The sequence below is a fragment of the Solanum verrucosum genome, unplaced genomic scaffold (genome assembly GCF_900185275.1).
Source record: "Solanum verrucosum unplaced genomic scaffold, falcon-dt-bn FXZP01000121.1, whole genome shotgun sequence".
NCBI classification, from domain to species: domain Eukaryota; kingdom Viridiplantae; phylum Streptophyta; class Magnoliopsida; order Solanales; family Solanaceae; genus Solanum; species Solanum verrucosum.
The window spans coordinates 459088-473561 of record NW_026020509.1 but is presented as its reverse complement, the minus strand read 5'-3'; the positions used below and the strand labels follow the sequence as shown (position 1 = coordinate 473561).

General features: G+C 29.2%; 1 protein-coding gene across 1 annotated transcript; it reads left to right on the top strand.

Annotated features, from left to right (window-relative positions):
* Positions 1-6773: 6773 nt before the first annotated feature.
* On the top strand, positions 6774-8873 carry LOC125809735 (transcription factor MYB1R1). The gene is made up of 3 exons (XM_049489332.1): positions 6774-7196; positions 7616-7824; positions 8261-8873. Exons 1-3 carry the CDS (start codon positions 6917-6919, stop codon positions 8654-8656), a joined length of 885 nt encoding a protein of 294 aa, XP_049345289.1. The 5' UTR covers positions 6774-6916; the 3' UTR covers positions 8657-8873.
* The last annotated feature ends 5601 nt before the right edge of the window (positions 8874-14474 follow it).

Below are 14474 nucleotides of genomic sequence, written 5' to 3'. Positions count from 1 at the left end.
TAATATTACTAAATTAAAGCTTTTTAGTAAATAATTATAATTGAACGAACATATGAAAAATGTTTTTAAATTATTAATACATATTGTCATAGAGTTACTTGTATTTTGAGATCAAAATGACCAGACATTATTAAAACATTTCAAAATACATTCAAAGTTTAACTATGGGAGAAAGTGGCATTTCTTTTATAATATTATTTCTTACTTCACTCAATTTTGTAAACAAATCTAACCAACAAATTTTTTAAAAAAATCCTTTCAAAAAATGTCACAAATAACCTTTACTCTTGAGGTTATGAACATAAATGATGTACCACCATTTAAGTACAAAATTTGTCTTAAATATTAATACTTGAAATATAGTATGCGCATGGCACTAATAAGGATTACCATAAGTATTTCAATATTTTATCTTTATTTAGATTTTTCAATAATAAAAATTAATAGATGAATAAAATGTAAAGTATTATTTATAGAATCATTAATTTGATTTAAGATCATTTTATGATCAATCGCTATTTTCTTATCTAGTTTTATATAGCTAGTAAGGAGTGTATCTTGTGACAAAAAGAAAATATGGAATAATACATAGCCAATGAAGAAGGAGGACGAAAATATATGTTCATGCTATATTCACTCTAGTGTTCCATTTGATTTAAATCTCTTGCCACCAACACTTTACTTTCTCCGTTCATTTTTACGTACATATCTATTAAAAATAATTATTATCATGACTATGTTATCATATTATAAGTAAAAGTTAAAATCTATTTCTGAAATAGTGAATTTAACATCAAAACTAATAATTCAATGGACTACGTTGATACCCATTGTTTTAGAAAAATTAGGAAGAAACTCCATCGTTTGAGGGAAAAAAATAAAAAATAAAGAAGAAATATCTTACCCAAATCATATGCCTTTGTTCATAGCTGTTTAATATTATTGTCTCTCCCATAACTTTTCGTCATTGTTTACTCATGAAAATGGTAAGAAAAAATACGACTGTGAATTGATGAATGATTTGCTATAATTTTTTCACCAACTTTTTCTTATGAGGTATCTTGAATTTCGTTGAATTTGGAACTTGATCAAATTTTGCAATTAACACTTGATATTTTTTTAAGAAGAAGAAGAGTAGAGAACTTAAAGAAATTGTAGTTTAAAAGTGTGAGGAAATTCCTCTTTTTATAGCTACTAAATAGTAGTATGAATAGGTGTTAATTGTGTCTTATTCGAAAAGTCATAACCTTTCGAAAAAGTCACTGTTTATCGGAAAAGTAACAACCCTTTGAAAAAGGCACAACTCATCAGAAAAGGCATTACCCTTTAGAAAAGTCACAACTCATTGAAAAAGTTACAACCCGTCAAAAAAAGTCACAACCCTTTGGAAAACTCACAACTAATTGAAAAAGTCACAATCCTTTAATTTGAAAATGTAACTACTTTCAATATAATGAAATTAATAAATAAAATAAATTGAGTGTTTTTTATTAGGGTATTATAGTAATTCAACATTCAAGTTTGGTAGTACATGCTTTTAAGGTAGTATAGATATAGATAGATAGATAGATATAGATATAGCTATAGATAGATAGATTATTAAATACTAATTATTTCTAATTCATTTTTAACTAATATGACTTATATAACAATCATAAATAATATAATAAAATTATCACTGTATTTACTATTTATCAAAAAATGCATCCAATTTATAAACAACTAAAAACAAACGGAGAAAATATTTCTTTTAAGAAGTGTCTCAAATTAATTTGGATCAAGTATAATAAAACGGAGTGAGTACTAATTAAATTTTATAATTCCCTTTAATAAATGTGTGGATAGCATTTATATTCTGTTTGAAAATACTTACCTAATAATCATCTTATCAAAATTGTTTCTCAAAAGCTAGAATATTTTTTCCTGTATAATAATTAAGTGGTAGGGTCCATTCAAAAGAATGGAGACAAGATAGACACCTCTATCTCTAGTTATCCAGATGAGGTGTGAGCCCCATCATCAACTTTTGTTTAGGTATTTATTGTTTCCAATTAACTAAAAAAAATAATTAAAAAGAAAAGAATTACTATATAAGAAAAGGGAATAAGTATTCACCACAAGTCAATATGTGTTCCAATAAGAAGAGGGAATAACCAATATATTTATAAAGAGAAATGGCATATAAAATAAAATGGAGAGAGTATTGGTTTTTGAAAATGGAAAAGGATAAAACACATATAAAATTAAAAGACATATAAAAAAAGTTGGTTTAACTCTCAAACATAAAAAGTAACATATGTTATTAAAAACTTTAATAAAAAGTACTATAATTTACAATAAATAATAACTTAAAATATCTACAAAACAACAAAAAAAACACTAATTTTTGTACTGCTTGTGTCACATAAATTAGGATTAGGATGATTTGAAAATTTTAATTTTGGTTAGACATTATAAAATAGCCAAAAAATTGAATGATATAATTTTTTAAAAAATAACCGAATGAATCGTCCTATCGATAACCCTAATGTTACTTCTACTCTGTTTATTTTTACTTAAATTTAGAAAGATATGCTTCATTTCTACCGTCAATCTTATTGCTACATTTATTTGCTATTTAAAATTGAAATTAAAAAGACAAATGGCAAATAAGTTTCTATATTAGCTCACTTATGAGCAACATATATTATAACAATCTTTACTAATTTTATAACAATACATAAACTATACTCCCTCCGTCCCATATTAGATGGACACTTCCAACTTAATACGGTGATTAAGAAATCATTAATACATTGGAAGACTTTGCCCTTTGTTTATATCAATGCACATTGAAATGAGTTACAAAAAATACACATACAATATAGGAATGGTCATATTAATTGTATGGGTAAAATGGAAAAGAATTAATTAATTCTATCCTAATTTAATAAGTGCTCAAATAATATGAAAAAAATATTTTTAGTAAGATTCTCATCTAATATGGGACGGAGAGAGTAACAATATAACTTTATTAATGTTGGGCCCGGGCAGCGCCCGGACTTTCTTTACTAGTATACCTATATTAATGAATATTCTGATTCCGTCACTTATCACACTATTCACACACAAAATTAAGAGATGGAGCATTTGACAAAGGCATTGTATTTATCTAGCATACCATTAAAAAAAAGGAAAAGGTTCAAAAATGTTATCGAACTTTGAAAAAAAACTTATCTATGTCATTCGTTAAAAATTTGATTCATCTATGTTATTTCTTATCTGTTAGAGAAAATGTTCACCCATATCATTATTTGTTAACTCAAATGGCGTAGATGAGACAAACTTCTAATTGATGGCATATATGAACCTTTGAGCAAAGTTCGATGATATATTTGAGCTTTTTCCTTTTAAAAAAATTAGCCCATTCAAAAAAGATTCTGCTATTTGCGTGATTATATTAAAGATCTATTTGTATATATATAATATATATGTCGAATACAATTTTATATCGATTTGTCATATTCAAAGTAACATTATTTTTTGATTGGAAGTTATATTGTTGTAGTCAAATCCATAAAGATCATATATACAAATCTTTGATATGTAATTATCGAATAATTTTGGAGTTAGGGGTAACAAAAATCTAAGTATTTTTTAATCTTGAATTAGGTGGGGAAGTTGTTGTGTAGCTATTAATGATTAATGCCCAAATATCTTTCATCATTGTAAAGAATAACCTATATTTTCAAAGTAAAGATAATTAATATCTAAGTCAATTTCCAGCAAACATATTATGCTATAATTTATTTTTCACCTATAATATGCCAATATATAACCCCATACTTGATTTAAAGAAGAATTTTAGCATAATATATAATTTCATACCTAGATTTTCAACTTTAATTCGATCAATCTGAAATTGATTAAAAAATGACTAAATAACAATTTTTTTTGGATATATATTAAATAGTGATATTCCAAGTAGCTATCTACGCATTTGTCTCAAATCTGATTAAGAATAAAATGATCACGTCAGTTTCACTTTATCTCTTAATAGTAAAATCTTCGAAATTTATTCATACACCAAGTTACCATATAGGATTGAAAAGTACTTTGCATTACAGATATTAATTCATAAGTAATTAATTAGTGAGGCCCTAGCAAGATAATAAACATTATTATCTCTAGTCAAATAATTGAGAAAGAAACACAGCTAACCATCCATAGTTGTGTTGTAAAGATTTCAATTAAGTACCTAACTAATGCTACTCAACTTAATTAAATAAGTTTAATTAGACAAGTTTGTCAGTTAATCAATCACTAAGCATTTCCTTTTTTCGCGTGATTCTTTAATTTTTTATTTAATTTTACCATCCACTTGTGCCAATAATTTTAATTATTTTAAGTTCATAGTACAACATTGGTTCTTGTGCATGATGGAACCAAATCACGTTACTATTGATCCAAGTTTAATTAATTAGTACTAATTATTATTATTATTATCTTAATTAAAGTCAATTTTTATCTTCAGAAAAAAATAATGTTATCTCTTGGTAATGGTAGGTGGGCCTTTTTAATTAACTTGCTTCTTTGACCATTTTAAAACTAATTCCTTTCACCGACTAATCAGAAAACTTAATGAAATTAGTTTCTATGTCTTCTGATAGTTTTTACTTGTTCGTTTATCGAGAGTTAATATTAAAGTGAGCTTCAAGCTTTTGAATTGCAAATAAAGGATTAATTATTTAAACATATTTTTCACATAACTAGAGAATTTTTTATTTTTTTTAATAAAATTTAAATTTTGAATCGATAAATAAAATTTTATGAGTAGAATTCATTATTTTCTCGTGCTGGTTATTGCAATTTGCGTCCAAACAAATACGTGTTTGACAAATAAAAAATGATGTTAATTAGGAGTAATCTCTTTCCCAAACCAAAAGTTCGACAAGACAAGTGCCCACAAAGTCAAACTTGATCCCTTCAATTATCTTAGCTAAATATGCAATTAAATTACTTAGCTTTCCGTATTAATACGGTCAGTGGCGAAGCTAGGACTTTTAATAAGGATGTTCAAAATTTGAAAAAATAAATGTACGAACTAATCAAAGAGGGTTTCAACATCTACTAATATATACATAAGAAATTTTAACGTATAAATAGTAATATTTCCGTCGGAGGGGTTCGTATGCTGGCTCCGCCCCTGAATACAGTACTTAAATTTCCAAGTTTTTAGAAATAAAATGTACTTCTTTCGTTTTATAGTAGTTGATCATTTTCTTTTTTACATGCATATTAAGAAATCATAAATAAAAAGATAATTTTACTAATTCACTCTTTAAAAAACTTCTTGGGAATTTTCAAATAAATATAAACACTTTCAAAAAAAATTAATTGGAAGAGTATATAATATGAAAAATTTAATTAATATTTCCTTAATTTAGTAAGATGATCAACTAATATGAGACAACTATTTTTAGTAAGATGATCAACTAATATGAAACAGAAGGAATATATACTTCAATCAAATCAGGAGGAACTATGATGTCCTGAGTTCAAATTTTTTAGTACAAACAAAAATACTATCTGATTTCTTCTCATCTATTTTAGTTTTGGTGAGTAGAGTTATTTGATACTTATTACTGGTAAAAAATGATAAATATCTCATGAAATTAGTTTCAAAAAGAAGAGTACCACTAGAATATTATTCACTTATGTCGTGAGAGCTCAATAAGAAGAAATTAAGAATGTTTTTTCATATTTATATGTCATATATATTTTTTTTAGTTAATTTTATTAATAAATATTTAATGACATTATTAATATTTTACGTAAATCGAGTTCTACTTTTTTGACAAAGTTCATAAAAGTATATATTTTTAAGAATAATTTTAAGATGAAAAAAAGTAGATATAGTGGAGATATCAACATTGAATATAAAAAAAAAAAAGTGGAAATTGAGTATGTGGATAGGCCCATCCACATAAAAAATGGTATGCCCCTCTATTCTATATGAGTTGGTTGAAACTTCCCGTAAAAATCAGACTCAGCTCCACCGAAGATTCGGATAAACCGTTAAATTGTCGCCACGTGTTACTCTCAACTATCAATACTTATTAATGTGGGAGAATGTTATCCTTTGTATTACATTATAGGAAAAATGATAAATATATCCCGGATTATCGTAAATGGTATGCAAATGTCATTCATCATATATCATATTTTTGGGATATTGGTATCCATGTTGTCCAAAAACTAGAGTATATATACCCTTTATACTAACGGACATACACGTGTCATAATCTTATCCATCGATCGACATTTATTAAATATTGGATCGACGGATAAGATTGCGTCATGTGTTCCTATTTAGTCTTCCGTTAGAGTGAAGGGCATATACACTCTATTTTTTGGATGGCACGAGCACCAATATCTCAAAATTATGACGGAGGATATATGCATACCATTTACGATAGTTCGGGATATATTCGTCATTTTTCTACATTATATTGTGTCGTTAATTTAAATACAATACTTTATTTGTTTTGGTTGTTACTTAACATCGTTATCTTAATATTTTTTTTCTCATTTTTGTATTTATATATTATTTAATAATTATATTTCATCTTTTATTCTACTTTTTCTTAATAGCTCTACTCGTATCTTACTTTTTTGATAGGATACAATACAATACAAATATTATTATTTTTTATTTATTATTATTATCATGTGGTCCTTATCACCATCTCACCCCCTCTATATATTTCCACATCTCTATACACTCTCCGTTCCGCTTTATTCGCTTCTTTCTTCCTTTCAATTTCAATTTCAATTTCAATAGGTGTGTACGATTTCCGTTTGACGGAGTGTATGTTTAGTCATCACCACTTTGTATCAATTGATTTTTTATTGATTCGTGGAAACTTCCAGAACGATGTCGAGCGTTTGCAGCGATAAGTCGTCATCGACGCCGGCAGTTACCGGCGGCGGTTTTGGAGGAGAAATCATGTTGTTTGGTGTGAGAGTAAAAGTGGATCCTATGAGGAAGAGCGTGAGTCTGAACGATCTTTCACAGTATGAGCAACCGAATGCTAACAACAACAACAACGGCGGTGATAACAATGAATCCTCTAAAGTGGCTCAGGATGAAGGTTATGCCTCTGCAGATGACGCTGTTCAACATCAGTCCAACAGTGGTCGCGAGCGTAAGAGAGGTGAGATCTCCGATCCTCTTCTATTTTTGTTGCTATTCGCCGTGTTTTTATGATAGTCTTCATTTTACATTCGATTCGGTTATTTCTGTCGGTGATTAGTCAATTAATGTCTCCTCTGAGTCAAGTTTCTATTAGATTCATCGATCGTTTTCTCTGTTATGCACAAATTTTTGAGTTATACTCTTCTATCCTAATTTGTTTTGTACAGAGTCAAATTCATAGTTTAATCATGTGATTTATATGTAATAGTTCATAAATGATGATCGAATTCATAAAAAAAAATTAGATTCTGTAAAAGGGAACTCGTTTTCCCTCTGTCTAGATTTCAGGACCATAAATATGGTTTGATCCAACCTGCTAAGCTTTGAATCCATAGAAATTGATTTCTGATGAAGTAGCGTTGATTTTGTTTGTATTAGGAGTTCCGTGGACAGAGGAAGAGCATAAGTTATTCCTTTTAGGATTGCAGAAAGTGGGAAAAGGAGACTGGAGAGGAATCTCTCGTAACTTCGTAAAGACTCGCACACCGACTCAGGTTGCAAGTCATGCTCAGAAATACTTCCTCCGGCGAAGCAACCTCAACCGTCGCCGCCGTCGATCTAGCCTCTTTGATATCACCACTGACTCGGTATTTATTTTTTCTTCACGTCTTCCATTTATCAAACTTGTTTCTCACCCTTATTATTACTCGAGCAACTTTTAATTACTATGATTATATTTTCTCTCATTTTGCCATGTATTAGTGAAGTTCATTTGAGTAGGTGTATAGAGATAGAAAATTAGATGGCTTGATTTTAGTACTTCGATCTTATCACTCTTTAACAGAAGGAGTAGTAATTTGATTCGTTCATTTTTCTTGTTTTGAATTGATATTGGTGCTGGGTTTTGTTGTTATTCTTTTGTGTCTTTTCTCTAAAAGATTCTTTTTCATTGGTGTCAAGTTCTTTGTTTATACTTGCCTTGTGGAAAAGATAAAAATATTGAATTCTGATGAAGAATACAAACTGAAATCTTTGCCACCACTTGGATATCCATTTCTAAGGTTCTCTTTCTTTGACAAACAGGTATCAGTAATGCCAATAGAAGAGGTGGAAAATAAGCAAGAAATCCCAGTTCTAGCACCAGCAACATTACCAACTACCAAAACCAATGCATTTCCGGTGGCACCAGCTGTTGGTCCTATCATATTTCCAGTACAGATTGACAAGTCAAGAGAGAATCCAACTCTGTTGCGACATGATCATGGAAATTCACCGATGCTAGTTCCTATGTTTTCAATGCCTAATCCATCAACAGCAATTGACCTTAACGCCAACCACAACTCCACAATTGAGCCATCGTCTTTGTCACTGAGATTATCATTGTCACTTGATCAGGGACAAGCATCATCTACTAGACACTCAGCATATAACGTGATGTCAAGTTTCAGTAATGGAGAAAGCATCATCCGTGTGGCATGAGATCAAAGGATCTCTTGAGATAAAAAGAAGAAGAAAATACTAGGACAAGAGTGAGTAAAGCTGGGTTCATAATTATATTAATCTTATATATTGAGGAAAAGTTTATGATATCCATGTGATTAATTGACTAGACTTTTGGTCCTGATTTGTACAGACCAGAAATATGTCATGCTTTGTGGTGTACCTATTTAATGCTACTCTTATTTATAACATCAAACAAAAGCTCTGCTAGTATCATGGGAAAGTAGTTTTCCATTGAAAATCACAATGAAGATATCTTTGATAAAATTATATACTTAGACGTTATATTAATAACAAATATGAGTAATGATCTGTAAGTTATCAAATTGACGTAATATAGTGTTGGTTCAAGACTATAATTAACATTAACATATTACTCTCGGAAATTCTCAGCAATATACAATATACTTTAGTAAATTAAATATGGATTCTGAAATTTACAATTGAATGCTAATGATTAATACGGTTCTTCATTAATTAATTAATCGTTCATATATCGTGTGTGTTTTTCTTTTAGAAAAATAATAATATAATTTTGGGACTTAGATGTTTTAAATAACTATTAATAATAATACATTTTTTGTAGTGATGTCTTGAATTAAGAAAGTCAGTTCTTATAATATAATTGTCTTAATATCAAAAGATTGACTACTCTCTTTTTAATATAATACTAACATTGATATAGAATAATCAAATAAGGTTCAAACTATTTTTTACACTTCATTACTATACCACATTGTTTGTTTGATCTTCATAATAATAATATTGTGCAGATTATGTTGGATTATTATTAGGAGAAAAAGATTTGATATACTCCTTAATTCTGTGGTATAGATATAATGCATATTTCGTAAAAAAAAATCACATATACTTTTACTGTTACATGTGCAAATTAAATAACTCATATATCCACTTTTGACTAACGAAAGTTAAAATTTGGATTTTTAATTTATTTATTTTAGTTATTTAATCAAACAACATTCATATAGAGGTAAATCGGATAGTTTTTTCATGTGATTTTATTTTTGAGTTTTTTTAATTCAACGGTTAATTTGTGTCTTAATTATCTCCCTCATGTATATATTTGTTTATCATTATTTGAGTTTGTTGCTCCTATTTAATTTTTCGCTTTCATTCTTTAGTGTGGAAAACATGAGAAATAAAAAGAAATAGTGAACGAAATAAAATGATTTTTTTTTAAAAGCAAACTAAAATTAATTTTTTTTGCGGTTGGTTATATTGAATTTTATTTTTTAGTTGTAAAAAATGTTGATGCATCTAATAGACTTTGCAATAAGATGAGTGAAAAATTAAATTTGATCATCAACATAGTAAATCAAAATTAGTCATTTAATTAAAGAAGATACAAAAAAAAAGATAAAAATTCATGTATGAAGAGGATCAAATATACCTCGAAATATTGCGAGAAGGGTTAAATATACCTTTTATATTTTTATTTTGTTAAAAAAATTTAATAAGTTTTTCACTTCCGTCAGTCAAAAATGATCTTGGCTCTTCAAACATACCTCAAAATATTGCGAGAAGGGTCAAACATACCTTGTATAATTTTTATTTTATCAAAAAATAATTTTGAATCAATTTTTTCACTTCCGTCAGCTAAAAAAGATTTTAGCTATATCAAAGTTATATATGTAACATTTTTTTTTTTTGGTAATATATATGTAACAATTGAAATAGATGCGAGTCACTTTCTTTTAACAAAAAATATATTATCTCTAAATCACAAAGTTGAGAAATATAATTTATTATTATTATTATTAGTACTAGTAGTATATAAATGGCCAGTATATATGACACTTTTGATTAATAATTTTTCTTGTTAAGTTATTTTATGAATCTTGAATTTGAATTGAGTGTGAGATAAATTTATTTTAAATTTAATATTATTAGTGTTAATCTTGCCATTTAAATTTTAAATTTTATTTCTTAATTGTAAATTTCAAATTTGTGTTCTTTATAATTTATATTGGAAAGTAGAGGGAAGAAAAGAAATTATTAAGGCTATCATTTTGTTGCCTTTTTAAAAGAAATTGAAATTAACACGTATTTATGGATATTATAAGAATCCGGGAACAAGTCTATTCCCCATGTATTGGGAAACTTTTCATGTATTAAAAAATAATTAATAAATTTAAATTTAAATTTAAATAAGGATAAAAATATAAAAAAATAAACCTGTTTATAGTGTGAATATGCTCAAAATTTTCTGGCCAAAATAATTTTCCTCGTGGTCCTATAGGCTATATGTATGTGGGTGGTTGTATGAACTGGCCATGTGATAACGTTATCCAAAATCTTGATTGGGTTAGAGTGTCGTGCATGTGTTTGGCAGCAACTATATGATTTTCTTGATTCCTACTGTATTCTTGGGCTGCCAATAGTTTTGCCTAAAACGGGGATGGAAATCGATCCTTATGGGACAGGTCATTACATCATTTTTAACAGATTGACACGTTTTCAAAAAAATTACTTCCTCCGTTTTAAAAAGAATGATCTAGTTTGATTTGACACGGAATTTAAGAAAGTAAACAAGATTTTTGAATCTTGTGGTTCTAAATTAAAATTATGTCAAATGTATAAATTATCTTGTAGTCTTAAACATGTCACGTGAAAAACTGAAATTAAAATGTTACCAAAAAAGGAAAGAGGTCATTCTTTTTGAAACGGAGGGATTAATTTTGATTAGACATGATAGAGTAATTTAAAAATACATTTTCTAAAATAATTGATCGAATACACTCCTAAAAGAAGAGTAGACACGATAGAACCTTTTTTGTACTTATTGTCAAATGAGTTGAAACACCAGTACTATTAAGTCGGCAATGCTGCTTATGAGTGTCATCAATTATTGATCGTTGATAATGAAAATAAAAATAAAAATAGGTCAAATTTGAAATATTTTAGTAACGATAAACAAACAAAAAAATCTTTTGAGTAGTGGTTCCAGTATTATTGGTCCCCGCACTCAAATATGTGTTTTGGTGATCATATTAGATCAGAAATTCAAATTTTACACACACAAAATAAAAAAATCAGGTGATTGATTTTTATTTATTTAAAATTTGAAGCATATAGTTATTCAATATTTATACTAATAGAAGAATCACATATCGTGAGTACAAATTAACTCGGATACCATCATTATTAAAAAAAAAATGCTTTGTTGTGGAAATGCATTTACATATTGGCAAGGATGAATTACAGATCGTCACGTTTACACGCAATAAATAAGGTTCTCTATTTGAGACCAACAGATAAGGTGAGGATTTGTAGGGTGAAAGAAAGATATTCCCATCTTTTCTTTAACAATATTCTCTTGCCACTTGACCACATATATGCATTTATTCCCTCTAAGGAAACTTTTACTTACTTGGGTAATGTGCTTTTTATAAAGATAATTTTATTTTCCATCTCGGATTAAATATGAAGGAATAGTTACCGACTAAATAAAAGTAAGAACACATCAAATGAAAGTTTAATCCCACAAGAATTTACAGGATTTTGGTGAACTGCATACAATACAAATATCTAAGTTATACGTTAGAAAGATACCTAAAAAAGTGATCGTTAAGAGAACAAAAACATTTTTGGAAATAGTTCTTTAAGTCCCAACAAGTTGAAGATGAACGCGTAATCATTGGATAATATTAAAGATATTGGTTAATATATGACAGGCGTTGCAAATAGCACACATAGAGGAAAACTAAGATAAGGTCACATACGATAGAGTCTAAATAATATTAAAGATATTGGTTAATATATGACAGGCGTTGCAAATAGCACACATAGAGGAAAACTAAGATAAGGTCACATACGATAGAGTCTAAAGGATGTTAATCAAGAACCGACCCCATCTTAATTGCTACTACACTGTTATATCCTGGTTTGGTCATATTCTACATAGACCTCCATGTCATAAGTGCAAGAATAACATAGCTAAAAACAGAACACAGTGGGACCTATATAAGCAAAACCAACTTTTTGGAGTCTTACTATTCCATGTAGAAACTTATAGTATGTAAATAACAAAATAAGTGCAGGAAAATAGAAATTTATAGTTTTGGAGAAACCTTAATTCACCTAAAAGACAACTTGTTTAATATCAGAATGAGATATGCTTGAATAAAATGGATATGATTCATATAACCGACTCCAACTAGATTCATTTAACAAACTCCAACTAATTTGATTGAAATGATTATATGACAGACAGAAGATCAATATCAAGATGCAAGCTTCTTATGAACAAAAGCCTTCAGTAGACAAAGCCCAAAGGGACAGAAGGAGAAGATTCTTCATCACTATGGCACTAATCATAAGCTTGTTCTCAAGAGAAGCAAAGCATATTATCCAAGATAGATAAAGACAATTATGCTACGCGAAATAGTAGAAGATGGAAATAAACACATGGTTAGTAGTACAAAATCTGACTACACGAAACGAGGTGGAGGTGGAATGATGAATGCAGAAAGTTTCATTGCCTCGTTTGAATCATGACGATTCTTCTCATGCACTCTTCTAATGTAATCAGAGGCCCTACCATCTACACTCTTATCATTAACTGCATACAAGGAGGATTTACCATTTTCAGTTGGCTCAATAAGGTAGGCAATCGGCTTTTTGACGTTCACTGGCTCCTGTGACCTTAAGCTCTCAGGGAATTGTGCTGTTGGTGAGCCTTTGATGAATGTTGCAGGGTATGATGCAGGAATTTTACTGCCTGGAGCTGGTTCTGTTGCGATTCCAAGGCTCATCCTGGCAATAGAGAATGACGATAGCCGGATGACATTTGTTACCATCTTCATTGACTTCTCACAGAGGGAGTCGTTGCTTCTGCTTTTGTTCTTCATGGCAAATGATACAAATTCTTAACTGCCAAAATACTTTCAAGAACAGAGAAGGTGATTGCATATATGACAAGCCAACGACCATGGATATATATATATAAGTATAAAGCTAAAGAAACTTGCTTCTAAAGCATTATAGGGTAGTAGAATATAACCTCAGTTGATTACTCATTTGTGTTGTTAAACAAAAAGACAGGAATCTCCCTTAAGTTTTATCCATCCTAACAGTAACTTTATTAGTGCTAAATCCTTTTCCCATTCATGCAATAAGATGTTTTTTCTATTTTCTATGTGTCCAAATGGAACTCAGAAGAATAAAAGGAATATATGCTGCTTGCCTATCTGGTATCTATAAGCAATATTAGACTTTTGAGACACAGTGACAAGAGCTAACCCTTAAAGAAACAATATCTGAGGATCATATAAGATATCCACATGATTAACGAGTCTCTCCCCCCCCCCCCCCCCCCACCACACGCACACACAACAAACCAGGTGGCTGTTAATGAGCACAAACTAACTTATCCACTTAAAAGTAACTGGAATGAGATGCCTTTCTACTTTCCAAATACCATATGAAGCTATAATTTATTTAAGTTTCATTAAGTAGTCACCAATCACCAGTGCTCTTCCACTGATTCCAACCTTTATGCAACTTTTTCCACAATATCTAGATAAGGGATATGTACTGAAACCATTCAAATGACAGTTCGCAAGTGTGCCTCTTAGAAGTACACTGAAGCCAGCATATTTTGGAAAGGAGCAGATCGAACTTATATAACGACAAAACTTTTGCTCCACATGGTTATATAGTTCATATTTTAATAACCATGTCATATTTCATCCCTTTCTGGAGTGATACCATTAAACATCTCACCAATTTGAGATAACTCTACACTGTTGTTAACAGAAAAAAATGTCACATCCCT

Excerpts from the sequence above, each read along its gene's own strand:
- LOC125809735 (XM_049489332.1), top strand. The coding sequence starts at position 6,917 with ATGTCGAGCGTTTGCAGCGATAAGTCGTCATCGACGCCGGCAGTTACC. Across the intron at positions 7,197-7,615 it reads TGGTCGCGAGCGTAAGAGAG|GAGTTCCGTGGACAGAGGAA; the intron begins GTGAGATCTCCG and ends TGTTTGTATTAG. Across the intron at positions 7,825-8,260 it reads TTGATATCACCACTGACTCG|GTATCAGTAATGCCAATAGA; the intron begins GTATTTATTTTT and ends TTTGACAAACAG.